This window comes from Sinocyclocheilus rhinocerous, unplaced genomic scaffold, assembly GCF_001515625.1.
Source record: "Sinocyclocheilus rhinocerous isolate Xijiao unplaced genomic scaffold, SAMN03320098_v1.1 scaffold495, whole genome shotgun sequence".
Lineage (NCBI taxonomy): Eukaryota > Metazoa > Chordata > Actinopteri > Cypriniformes > Cyprinidae > Sinocyclocheilus > Sinocyclocheilus rhinocerous.
The window spans coordinates 596095-608599 of record NW_015629560.1 but is presented as its reverse complement, the minus strand read 5'-3'; the positions used below and the strand labels follow the sequence as shown (position 1 = coordinate 608599).

Below are 12505 nucleotides of genomic sequence, written 5' to 3'. Positions count from 1 at the left end.
CCCCCCCCCCCCCCCCCCAATATACACTCACTCTTTTGCTTGCTGTTGGGACAGTATGATTGTCAGAATGTTTAACACTTTTACTGAATTTGATATTATTTTTTCATTCTGCTTTCTAAAGGCTGGGACGTAATCATTTGTTAAAATCAAATATGTTTTTTTTAATATTAAGGAATAAACAAATTTGTTTCATATTTTGGAAAGGGAGTCTCACGTAAGGGCATCATATTTAGGGGGTCCCAGGGCATTGAAACGTTTGAAAACTGCTGGTCTAGACTGACCAAAAGTTTTAAAAAAATCATGTTTAATGCAGTACCATGTAAATAGCACATTACATTATTCATGAATATGGTCATTCAGTACCATGGTAACATACACTAATGTTAAAAAAGTTTGGGGTTATTAAAGATTTTGAAAGTTTTTTTTTTTTTTGCTCAGTTAGGCTGCATTTATTTTGATAAAAAATACAGTTAAACAGTAATATTGTAAAATATTATTACAAGTGAAAATAAAATTATTATATTTATTATATTTTAAAACACAATTTATTTCTGTGATGCAAAGCTGAAATCAGTGTCACATGATCCTTCAGAAATCGTTCTAATTTGCTGATTTGGTGCTCAATAAACATTTCCGATTATTATCAATGTTGAGTACAGTTGTGATGCTTAATATTTTTGTGGGAAATGTGATACATGGTTTTTTAATAGAATCTGAAATAGAACTGTTTTTTTAACATTAAAAATGTCTTTACTGTCACTTGATCAATTGAATATGTATCTTCTGAATAGTAAAATTATTCATATTAAAAATTCTTTCAAATAAAAAAAATGACTGACCCCATACTTTTGAATGTTAGTGTATATCAAAGTAGCGTAGTATTAGCATTGTATACCACCACTTGTAAAGGTTGCTGCTTTGTTAGAGTTTGTGTAAAATATTACTAAGTGAACCAAAATGATATCCATATTTGTAATAGGAATAGTAGGATCTTTTTCAAATATTATGTAAAAATATCAAAACGTAACAGTGAAAGAAACTGTTTGCGTCTCACAGGATCGGCTGTGTCTTCAAATACGGGCAACCCAAAGTGGAACGGTCAGAGTGTCTCTTGATGAGCTACAGCCGGTGAAACCACGCTACCATGTTTCAGATGTACTGCTTGGAGAGTTGAGATATGAGCCGTAAGCCATCAACTTTAAAATTCTTCTCAACAGGTGTAAACCAATTCTCTTCTAGATCTGCTACTGCCAGTTATTCATTGTTATTTCTTTGCAGGCTGAGAGTTAATTGGAAGAGAGAGGACTGTGTATGTCTAACTTGGGGTCTGGGACAGTACAAGTTGCTGGTTTCCTTTTCTCCTTTCAAACTCGAGATTTCCTGTGACGGAGAGGAGATTGTCACTCTCAACCCAGAAAACAAACTCTACTTTGAGACTCTGCAAGATCCAACTAGGTATCAGGAACAATATATGATACTGTTGTTTCATACCCACTCAAAAACCCATTTGGAAATGCTTGCTAATGTTGTTTTTTCCCAATTAACATGATATAAATCCGTTCCAGGTCATCTTCAGATTCATGCCAGGTGAGAATTTGGGCTTTAATGTGAAAATGTATTATTGAGAGAGCTTTCTTGTGTGACAAATCGTGTGTTTCCATCTCAAAAGGATGATGAAAATCGATGTGGGCTGTGGAAGGAAACATTTAGACAGTTTGAGGACGTCAAAGCAAATGGTGAACTACTATAACATACAACTCCATTGTTCATTTTCAAACTGTAATGAAACTTGTATTATTATTAAGGGTGTTTGTATTACTAATCATGCATACTGAGGGTTAGGGATTTAAACAAACCCTTAAAGACCCATTTATATCAAGGCAATAACTGTAACGATAACCAAATCTATGACGTTTTAATAATCGTTCTAATTCTCTAAGAATAGTGAAGTCCACACCACAACTACAGTGTAACAATAACAACACAGGAATGATATCGTTATATCACTTTCATAACAATTTTTTTCCATCTGATGAATGCTAAAAATATTGCCAGTCAGAACAGACTCAACTTTAAAGAGCTTGAAGGTTTAAAGAGGCAGATGACAAAACTGAATAGCACACTTATAATAAACAGAATATTATTGTATGTTGGTGTGGGCGCTAATATAGTAATGTTATACAGGTAGTTATCTTTCTTGATGTAAACAGACCTTAACTTTAAAGGTGGGTCACATTTACCGTTGCTTGGCAAAACATTCCCCATGTAGATTTTGCATCTGGTTCAAGTTTTTTTACATGAATTTGACACGTTGACCAATAGAAAGCTGCTTTGTTTGAAAGTGACTTCTCTGTGGGCTGTGCTTTGTGCATCACTCCACAATTGACATTGAACAATGGACCTTTTTTGCTTGCAAAATTTCACACACAAAAAAAAACAACACACACACACACAAAAAAATCTTGCTAATAACACCTTACCTTAATTATTTAACTTTGGTGTGTATTTTGAGCACCAGAAATTTCATAGAGACTTTGGACTCTACTTCTGACATACAACCACCCATAAACACCCAAGCAATGCCCTGGAAGCCACCTAGGACACCCTAACATCATGCCTGCGAGATACATGAGCAAGCACAATCCACATTTTCTGGTTCTATGTAGTTACATTATAACGTATGATTGCTGATGTCTTTAATTTAGGTCCTAGTTCTGTGGGGATGGACTTAAGTCTCCATGGGTTCAAGCATACGTATGGTCTTCCTGAACATGCTGATACCCTGGTGTTGAAGGACACAAGGTAGTTCACTTCATAAAATATCTCAGACGCATTCAAAAACTAATGTGGTTGAGAACTATACCTAGAAGACAAACTAAACAGAATACACTCTTGCCTAACATAATGCAGTCAAACACAAATGTGGTTTTACTTCACAGTGTCACGGAGGCGTATAGGCTGTACAACCTGGATGTGTTTGGCTATGACATCAATAGCAGGTTGGGTCTTTATGGTTCTGTCCCCTTCCTGCTAGCTCACAAGCTGGAGAGGACAGCTGGAGTGTTCTGGCTGAACGCCTCTGAGACTCTGGTTGATGTCAAGTACAACCCAGAGCCAAATGAGGTGCAGTTCCGTTATTTATTTAACTATAGACAAAACGTTTTTGGAAACAATTATGGTAGTGTGGCAGAAATGACATACTGCAAAGCTTTCAGAAAATAGTTAAATAGTCTAAATCAATAAAAGAGGAAAAATTTGCATTTTAAGATGTGTTTTGTTTCTTTTGTTGTCTGAACAGGGCGAGGATGAACCACCAGGGAAGAAAAGCAAGATCTCACCACAGACTGATGTGAGATGGATGTCAGAGAGCGGCACAATCGACTGTTTCATTTTGCTGGGACCCACAGCTGCCCAGGTGTTCTCTCAGTATGCTCAACTTACAGGTACTGACCATTCCCCAAATATTGTCAGTGGTGGTATAACCGAAAGCTAACATTAGCACTTCTGTTGTTTTTTTCCTCATTGATTTAATTACAAAAAAAAATAAAATAATAATAATAATCACTGTGATTTATTTTGTAATATTTTACTGTATTATATTTTTTAAAATAATTTCTTTAGATTTTTGTGCAATCCTGGGTTCATGATGTACTCACTTATTATATTAATTTTGAACACAAAAAAGGTTCCGAACTGCAGCTTCAAGTATATGTAATATAAGACTATCCATTATATTTTTCAACATCAAAATAAGCTATTTTCTTCGAATATGTGACCCTAACCCTAACTTCCGATTCATTAGCTGCTATAGATACAGTAAGAATAACAAAGTGCAGTAAAAGTAAAACTATTTGCACTACAAACCAGTGTGTTTATTATTACGATAATAAATGAAAACAATAGGAAAACGAATAGCTGTTTGCCGTATCAAGCAGCATAATGGACCGTTATTGTACAGCTAAAATAACTGAAGCCGCTGACACAGGAAGTCTCGCACATTCAAGAAATGGCTGCACCCGCTCTTATGTTAAAAATAAGGTGGATATAAATGTGGAGACCTTATGTAGCCCCACCCCTTTTCAGCACTGCGCTTGTTGTCTTCTGTCTTCCCTTTGTATTTCCACAGCGTGAAGGCAAAGATGTACGAATTTATGAAAGAGCCGCTTGTTTGAAATGTTCCCAGTGTACTGACATTTGTTATGACACCCGCTTTAAGCAGTGCTCATGATAACTTTCGTTAGCTCTAAATCCACTTCACCAGCTAATTACTCTTCAACAGCAATGCTACAGAGCTACCGCAGAAACGGAAGTTTAAAGACAAAATTCTATAGATGGCAGCGCACTTGTTTGTCCGTAGGTCTATACAGAAGTTCCCTTGGTATTTCTCTGCCAACAGGCTACCAGGCTCTTCCTCCACTCTTCTCTTTGGGTTATCACCAATGCCGCTGGAACTACGAGGACGAGGCAGATGTGAAAGCGGTGGATGCTGGATTTGACCTCCACGGTATTCCGTATGATGTTATATGGTTGGACATAGAGCACACAAATGGGAAGCGCTACTTCACCTGGGATTCCGAGCTTTTTCCAAACCCAGGAGAACTACAGCATCACCTTCAGAAGAAGAACAGGAAGGTAAAATAATGGGGTTATAAAGTTAAAGGCATAAAGGTATGCAGTTTTTAATATTTATTTTTTGCCTGTTTAGTTGGTCGTTATTAGTGATCCGCACATCAAGACTGATCCTGATTGGCCGCTTTACTGTGAAGCTAAAGAAGGGGGGCATTTTGTGAAGAATAGAGAAGGTGCTGTTTATGAAGGAACATGTTGGCCCGGTAAGATCCAATATACATGAATTCCCTGTTCCAAACCCAGATTTACAAAACTGTTTATAGTAGCATACATTCAAATAATCCTACAGATTTATTTACACTGAGATAAAAGTTTTGAATCAAATTTAACCTTGACATTTCAAGAAGTGATTACTGTTCCATCAGGTGAATCCTGTTATTTGGACTTCAGTAGCTCAAAGACAAGGTCATGGTATGCCAGACAGTTCTCTCTAAGCAAATATGAAGTGAGTCTCAATTTTTGGTCACTATTAAGATTTTATCTAACTGTACTGCTTTGCTAAAAGTTACTGAACACTATTTGAGTGGTTCCTGAGTGTATTTTGATCTAAAAACCAATTAATTGTCTCCATAGTCCTATAGATGACTGTTTATTCTTTATCCATACTTGCATTAGGGCTCAACAGAATCTTTGTTTGTGTGGAATGACATGAATGAACCATCTGTCTTTAACGGGCCAGAGCAGACAATGCCCAAAGATGCAGTGCACCACGGAGGATGGGAACACAGGGAACTACACAACTTGTATGGCTTTTATCAGGTAAGCTCAGTCAAAGCAGGCCTGTAATATAGATACAGACTATGGTTATAATGTTTTTTCCTCCTTCACAGCATATGGCTACATTTGAGGGCTTATTAACACGGTCAGGTGGCACAGAGAGGCCGTTTATCCTTTCACGCTCTTTCTTTGCTGGGTCTCAAAGATTAGGTAATCTCAAAATCAGATGACATTATGCTATGCCCATTGTGTTGATAGAGCCAAACAAAACGATCCATAACAACATTGAACTGTTTATGTCACAGGTGCCATCTGGACTGGGGACAATGTCGCTACTTGGGAGTACTTGAAGATTTCAATACCCATGCTGCTGTCGCTGAGTTTGACAGGAATACAGTTTTGTGGAGGTTCGGCTAATAATTACACCGTTTTTATGTCATTAATTTTTTCATATATCATATTTTACCCTTCAATGTACAGTTGATTGTAATATTAATGTTGATAAATACTTACATTATACACTGCTGTTCAACAGTTTAAGGTCAGTAAGATTTTTTTTAAAGATATACTTTTATGGAGCAAGGAAGCATCAAAAGTGACAATAATAACATTTATAATGTTACAAAAGCATTCGGTTTCAAATAAATGCTGCTCTTTTCACCAAATCTTTCTATTCATCAAATCCTGAAAAAAAAACTAATTGTATATATATATATATATATATATTAGGGCTGTCAAACGATTAATCGCGATTAATCACATCCAGAATAAAAGTTTTTGTTTGCATAATATGTGTGTTTTGTGTATATTTATTATGTATATATAAATACACACGCATACAGTATATATTTTGAAAATATTTACATGTATTTACATGTCTATATTTATATTCATATAATTTATAATATAAATAAATATATTTAATATATAAACATAACATTTTCAAAGGATTTTTTACACGGCACCCCTGCTCTCGACAGACGGCACCCCGGTTGGGAAACACTGGTCTAGATTACTTACAAACTGTAGTCTGTTACTGATTACAGATAACATGATGAAAACTGTAGTTAGTATAGTAATATAATCTAGGTTACTCATTTTAGGTAATGTATTCTGACTACTTTTTAGATTACTTTTAGATTACTTTTTTATTAAACTTGTTTTTCTTAACTTACCATTAAATATACAGTGCTGATATAAAAAAAGCAAAGAGAAATATGTATATATATTTAAATATATAATTTATATATAAATATTTTTTTCACACAAAAAACATATTAAACTGTGTTCAACATTCAAAATAATAAGAAATGTTTCTTGACACTGAAGAATGGAATAATGGCTGATGAAAATTCAGCTTTGCCATCACAGGAATAAATTATACTTTTAAAATATATTAAAATAGAAAACAGTTACTTTAAATTGTATTAATATTTCTCAGTATTACTGTTTTACTGTTCATTTGGTCAAATAAAGCAGCATTGGTGAGCATAACAGACTTCATTCAAAAACATGAAAAAATTACTGACCATGTGCTTCTGAATGGTATATGTTTTTGCTGAACAGGCATAAGGTTCAGAATCACTGATTGAATAGGATTTTGTATGTGTGTGTAGCTGATGTAGGGGGCTTTGTGCAGGATCCAGACCCTGAGCTTCTGGTCCGCTGGTACCAAGCAGGTGCTCTTCAGCCATTTTTCAGGGGACACTCTGCTAAAATGACCAAGCGGCGTGAACCCTGGCTGTTTGGGGACGATGTGACCTCTGCGATCCGCTCTGCTGTTATGGACAGATACCATCTCCTGCCGTACTGGTACACTCTGTTTCACCAAGCACACACGTCAGCCCTGCCTCCCATCAGGTACTGCATTTTCATCTGCAACACAGCCTGATTTAGAATGACTCATATCATGTGCTGATACAGAAGAATAGATTTACATTTTATTTTTGAATTCTTATTACCTCAGAGAACTGAGCTGGTAGGTAGTGCAGGAGACAGGAAAGATGCATATTGTATTCAGGCCTGTTCCAATCTTTATTTCTGTGTGTTTCCTCATAGACCTCTTTGGGTAGAGTTTCCCAACGATACAAGCATGTTTGCGGTGGAGAACCAGTACATGATTGGTAAACATGACCAGATCAGCTGTGTAATACAGCTAATAAAGTCATTATCAGTGGTGACATTTTTTTACTTTTTTATTTTTACTTTGTTAATGTACACAAGTACAAATATTTATGGAGCCCTCCATATGAAAGAAAATATATATTGTGGCCATGAATTAAGAATTTGTTCCCACAGCTTTTGTTGTTGCCCACATTTTATTAATTCCATCCTTTATTTTAGTTAAATTGCGGTGGTGATATTCACAATTTAACTAACATGAGGGAACAAATTAATAAGACATGGGAACAAATGGCCATAATATCCTTTTTTTCACATGTCATGAGAAAGGAAAGCTTGGCATGCAAAGAAATCTAAGGTCTAAAGCATAATAAATTCCAATGTGTAATATCATACTTTTTACTCCATTAACTAGTTGCTTATTAGTATGCATATTGTCTGTTTTTTAGTACTTATATGCACATTTATTTTATTTATTTTTTATTTTATTTAGTCATTTAGCAGACGCAAAGAGTATTTCTTTACACTGTTTTCTGCTGGCGCTTGAACACACTTTCCTTATTTTTTACACAACAAATGGCCAAGCAAGCGCAGACACTGACAAGATACGCGATACAGAACGAGACCAAACGCGATATCAGCACGTCTCCACACAGTAAACAAAACTAAAACAACAAAACAAAAATCAAAACAAAACAAAAATAACATACATATTAATGCCTATTCTGTATGGCCATATTCTAGATCCCTTAACCCTACCCAATACCTAAACTTAACAACTATCTTACTAACTATTAATAACCGGCAAATTAGAACTTTATTGAGGGAAAACTCTTGGTTAATAGTGAATATGTTCTATGTTCCCTTTTCTAAAGTGTTACCCAAAAATGTATCATTTCTTGTTATTTTGAACCCAAGAATTCAACATCTACTCCTAGATGCAATAGTGATGCTTGATTTGTGAGCATTTCATATTTTGAAATACTCAATGTAATTTTTCAGTGTATTTTTTCACTTGAATTATCTTAAATGTTAGTATATTAAAGTTTAATGTTTTGATAGTGTGTGTGTGTGTGTGTGTGTGTGTTTTGGTAATAAAAGAAAATATTTGCTTACTTGCAGATCAATACATATTCAGTGTTTTCATCTACTAATTTATTGTAGGCTGAAGTATATAAAACTGCAAAATAAATAAACATGGTTTATCGATCAGCACTTTTTACTTTCAATACTTACTATGAGTACATTAAACATCTTTCTTCTACTCCAAAAAAAAAAGGAAAAGGAGTGCTAATATTATCATCTACCACTGGTCATTTAATCGCATAATTCTATAATTCTTAAAACATAGCAGTCCAATGTCCAATACCATTCTAACTAACGGATATTTTACAGGCGGTGCTCTCCTTGTGTGCCCTGTGACAGATCCTGAGGTCACAGAGGTCAAGGTTTTGCTCCCAGGGTCTGATGTGGTAAGCCTACGTTCCATATGAATTGTACAGAATACATTGTACTGAAGGTTAAAGTGCATTCATAAGAGATGTTTTGTTTATTTGAAAGCTGTGGTACGACACAAACACGGCAGCGGTACACAAGGGTGCCAGAACTCTGGATCTGCCAGTGACTCTGAACACTGTGAGTGACTCCCATTACATCTGTGATAAAGCAGTCAACAGAATACTAGTATTCTTACAGGGTTCCTTATGCTATATCCTCTGTGTTAGGTGCCTGTGTTCCAGCGTGGGGGGACAGTGGTGCCCAGGAGAGCAGGTTGTGGGTCCAGCACAGCGGACTTACAACAGCATCCATTCACTCTCACTGTGGCCCTGGACAGTAAGGTGACCACATGACAATACAACAGAAAGTACTGGGTGGTAACATAGTACAGGTCAGAGATGCAATCAGATTTTAATATCAATATATACCCTACCGTTCAAAAGTTTGGGGTTAGTAAGATTTTTAATACCGGGGCCAGTAAGAGAATTAATACTTTTTTTCTGCAAATATGCATTAAATAGATCAAAAGTGGCAGTCGAGAAATGTATGATGTTTAAAAAAAGATTTCTGTTTATCAATGAATACTGAAAAAAATGTATCATGGTTTCCTCTAAAATATTAAATAGCACAACTGTTTTCAACATTGATAATAATCATTTTTCAATGTTTCTTGGGCATCAAATCAGCATATTAGAATGATTTCTGAAGGCTCATGTGACACTGAAGACTGGAGTAATGATGCTGAAAATTCTGCTTTGCCATCATAGAAAAATAGATTTATTTTAAAATATGTTGGTTAGAGTTTAGTTACTTTTGCTTAAGGATAATTTACATGTACTATAGTAAGTACATGTAATATGTAACAAGAACACATAAAATTTTTAAAAAAAAGTCTTACCAGATTTTTGCTTTTTGCCCAGCCCCAAGACATAATATATATGATTCAGTTTGATTTCCATATTCATGTTGTTCAGTTTTTACATGGCACTCTAAAGCAGGGTTTCCCAAAGAAGTGTGTACTAGGTTCTCTTTATTTACATTTGCATTAGTGCTGTCAAACGATTAATCACGATTAATCGCATCTAAAATAAAAGTTTTTGTTTACATAATATATGTGTTTGTACTGTATACACACACATGCATGTATAAATTAAAAAAATATTTACATGTATTAACGTGTATATATTTGTATTAATATAAATTATATCATATATAAATATATTTAATATATAAACGTAACATATTTTTCTTAAATATATACATGCATGTGTGTGTATTTATATATACATAATAAATATACACAGTACACACACATATATTATGTAACAAAAACTTTTATTTTAGATGCGATTAATCGCGATTAATTTCATTTGACAGCACTAATTTACATACATTTTCAACATTTTTTTAAATATAAGTTTACAATATTTTACCAGTATTTTGCCAACATAAGCTCAAGGATTTGAAATGTTATTAACTTGAGGATTTTGAAACTGAAGAATTTGCGACATAAACGTTAGTGTTGTAACTTGTAGTGTAAAACATTTTTGTTATATCTATTATCAAATATTATTTTTTGCAATACAGTGGTAATTTACAACAGTAATATATTTCTGTCTTCATTTTTATAATTAGAGTTAATATAGCTAATAATAATAAATAAAAAAAATAAGTAAAATAAAAATTGAATTAAAAATGTAAGTATTCAAAAAAAGATCAATTTGTTTTAACTGTGTACTTGCAAATCACGTGACCATTAACTGTCACCAGAGAACTGTTAATATGCGAACATTAAATTTTGTTAAGTTTGGTAACTACTGCTCTAAATTATTTGAAATGATACATGTCCAGAAAACATAGTATTTCAGTGGTACATCTCAAAAGAATCATGGTTGGAAAGTTTTGTTAAGGGCTCATAGTCAGATCTTTAAGCCGTGCAATGATAAATGAGATTTGAACACACACACATACACATAATTATAGATTATTGATTTTGATCGTATGTTTTGCATTAAAGGGCAATGCTGATGGACTTCTTTATCTGGACGATGGCCACTCTTTTAGTTACAGAGACCAAATGCAGTTCTGTCTGCGCCGTTTTACCATGCGAGCTGGCAGGCTTGTCAACAGGTAATGAACCAACATTGCTTTTAATTTCCTTCAGTCAATCAATCAGTCTGTCTGTCTGTCCGTTCGTTCGTTCCTTGGGGGCTATTTACTAGGAATGGGAAATGTGATGGAAAAAAATGAGACATTGTATTAAAAAAAAGCAACAACCTTAGAACAGGTTATATTCCATTGTGTGTATTCAGAGAGCTCAATATGCCATTCTCCTTGTGCCATGTGTTTTCAGCTGTGCTGATGATCAAGGCTCGTTTGTCTCGGATGACAAAGTGGAATCAGTGGTCATTCTTGGTCTGAATAGCTTGAAAAGAAAACCCAAGCTCAAATCAGGTGTGAAGAGGCCAAAAGTTTCCTTCTGTGGTAACTATTAGTGGAATATTTCATACGTAAATAATGTGGTGTTAGATATAAACCAAAGAGTTGTTAGTCACTAAACCTTCTCTTTCTCTCTTGAAGGTGCGCCGAAGACAGCAGTCACATTTGAATTTGATGCAAAGCGAGGTGTGTTAACTTTAACTGGACTGGACCTAGAAATACACAAAGACTGGGAAATAGTAATTTAGTGGATGGTATTTTTTCAAATTACCAGGATTTTTTAATTATTATTTTACACTTTTTAAAATTTAATTGTTTTACGGTATTTCAGATGCTTGCCTTAAAAAGTCAAAACAACTTGCAATTGCAATAAAACATTTGTTTAATTAAATCAGCACTTTAATAATGGAATGTAATATTAAAGATTGCCTCCACAATGCTCATCTACCTCAAGAAATCTAATAACATGATATGATTTTAATGGCTGGGTTCGTTTAACATGAAATATTAGCCATTTTCCTTTGCCATACTTACGTGAGACTGTAGAGTTGACATGATGGAGGTGAAATAAGTTTTCAAAATAGAAAACATTGTGCAAAAAAATCTTAATTTCTAAATAAAGGATTCTCAAAGAGTATATGTTTTTTATGATTCAAACGTTTTTTATGATTGAAGCTGATTCAAAATTCAGCCTTACCGTCACAGGAATAAATTATATTTTGAAATAGTTTAAAATAGGAAACAGTTATTTTAAATTATTTTCAATTGTAATATTTCACAATATAACTCTTTTACTGTATTTTGGATGCAATAAATGGAGCCTTGATGAGAATAAAAGACATTTTAAGAAATGTTACCGACCCCAAACTTTTAAACACTATTGTATGATACAACTGAACATTCAACAATTGTGGGTACAAAAGAGGGTTATTAATTATCCACATTGATAAAGTGACATAATATAGAGTTTTGTTAAGTTAGGTCAAGCCTGCTGTCGTTATGCTGAGAGTGCTTAATGCTGCACTCTATTGAGAACAGGTTTAAAGTCTGTGAATGCCTTCTGCTGAGGTAGGCCATCTCACTGGCCCCTCTTTGCAGGGCC

General features: G+C 34.5%; 1 protein-coding gene across 3 annotated transcripts in view; it reads left to right on the top strand.

Moving 5' to 3' along the window:
- LOC107739230 (neutral alpha-glucosidase C-like) overlaps positions 1-12020 on the top strand; it is a 14640-nt gene extending 2620 nt beyond the window's left edge. For 2 of the 3 annotated variants that reach the window (XM_016551256.1, XM_016551255.1), the window contains exons 4-24: positions 1057-1184; positions 1279-1455; positions 1566-1587; positions 1670-1736; positions 2706-2802; positions 2940-3123; positions 3299-3443; positions 4397-4632; positions 4706-4832; positions 4995-5074; positions 5245-5388; positions 5460-5556; positions 5652-5753; positions 6963-7206; positions 7405-7469; positions 8863-8939; positions 9028-9102; positions 9192-9305; positions 10982-11094; positions 11318-11448; positions 11545-12020. In XM_016551256.1, coding sequence (XP_016406742.1) covers positions 1057-1184; positions 1279-1455; positions 1566-1587; positions 1670-1736; positions 2706-2802; positions 2940-3123; positions 3299-3443; positions 4397-4632; positions 4706-4832; positions 4995-5074; positions 5245-5388; positions 5460-5556; positions 5652-5753; positions 6963-7206; positions 7405-7469; positions 8863-8939; positions 9028-9102; positions 9192-9305; positions 10982-11094; positions 11318-11448; positions 11545-11651 — 2532 coding nt within the window. In that variant the 3' untranslated portion in view covers positions 11652-12020. The remainder of the gene's footprint in view (positions 1-1056; positions 1185-1278; positions 1456-1565; positions 1588-1669; positions 1737-2705; positions 2803-2939; positions 3124-3298; positions 3444-4396; positions 4633-4705; positions 4833-4994; positions 5075-5244; positions 5389-5459; positions 5557-5651; positions 5754-6962; positions 7207-7404; positions 7470-8862; positions 8940-9027; positions 9103-9191; positions 9306-10981; positions 11095-11317; positions 11449-11544) is intronic. The other variant, XM_016551258.1, reaches the window with a different exon arrangement.
- Positions 12021-12505: the final 485 nt, after the last annotated feature.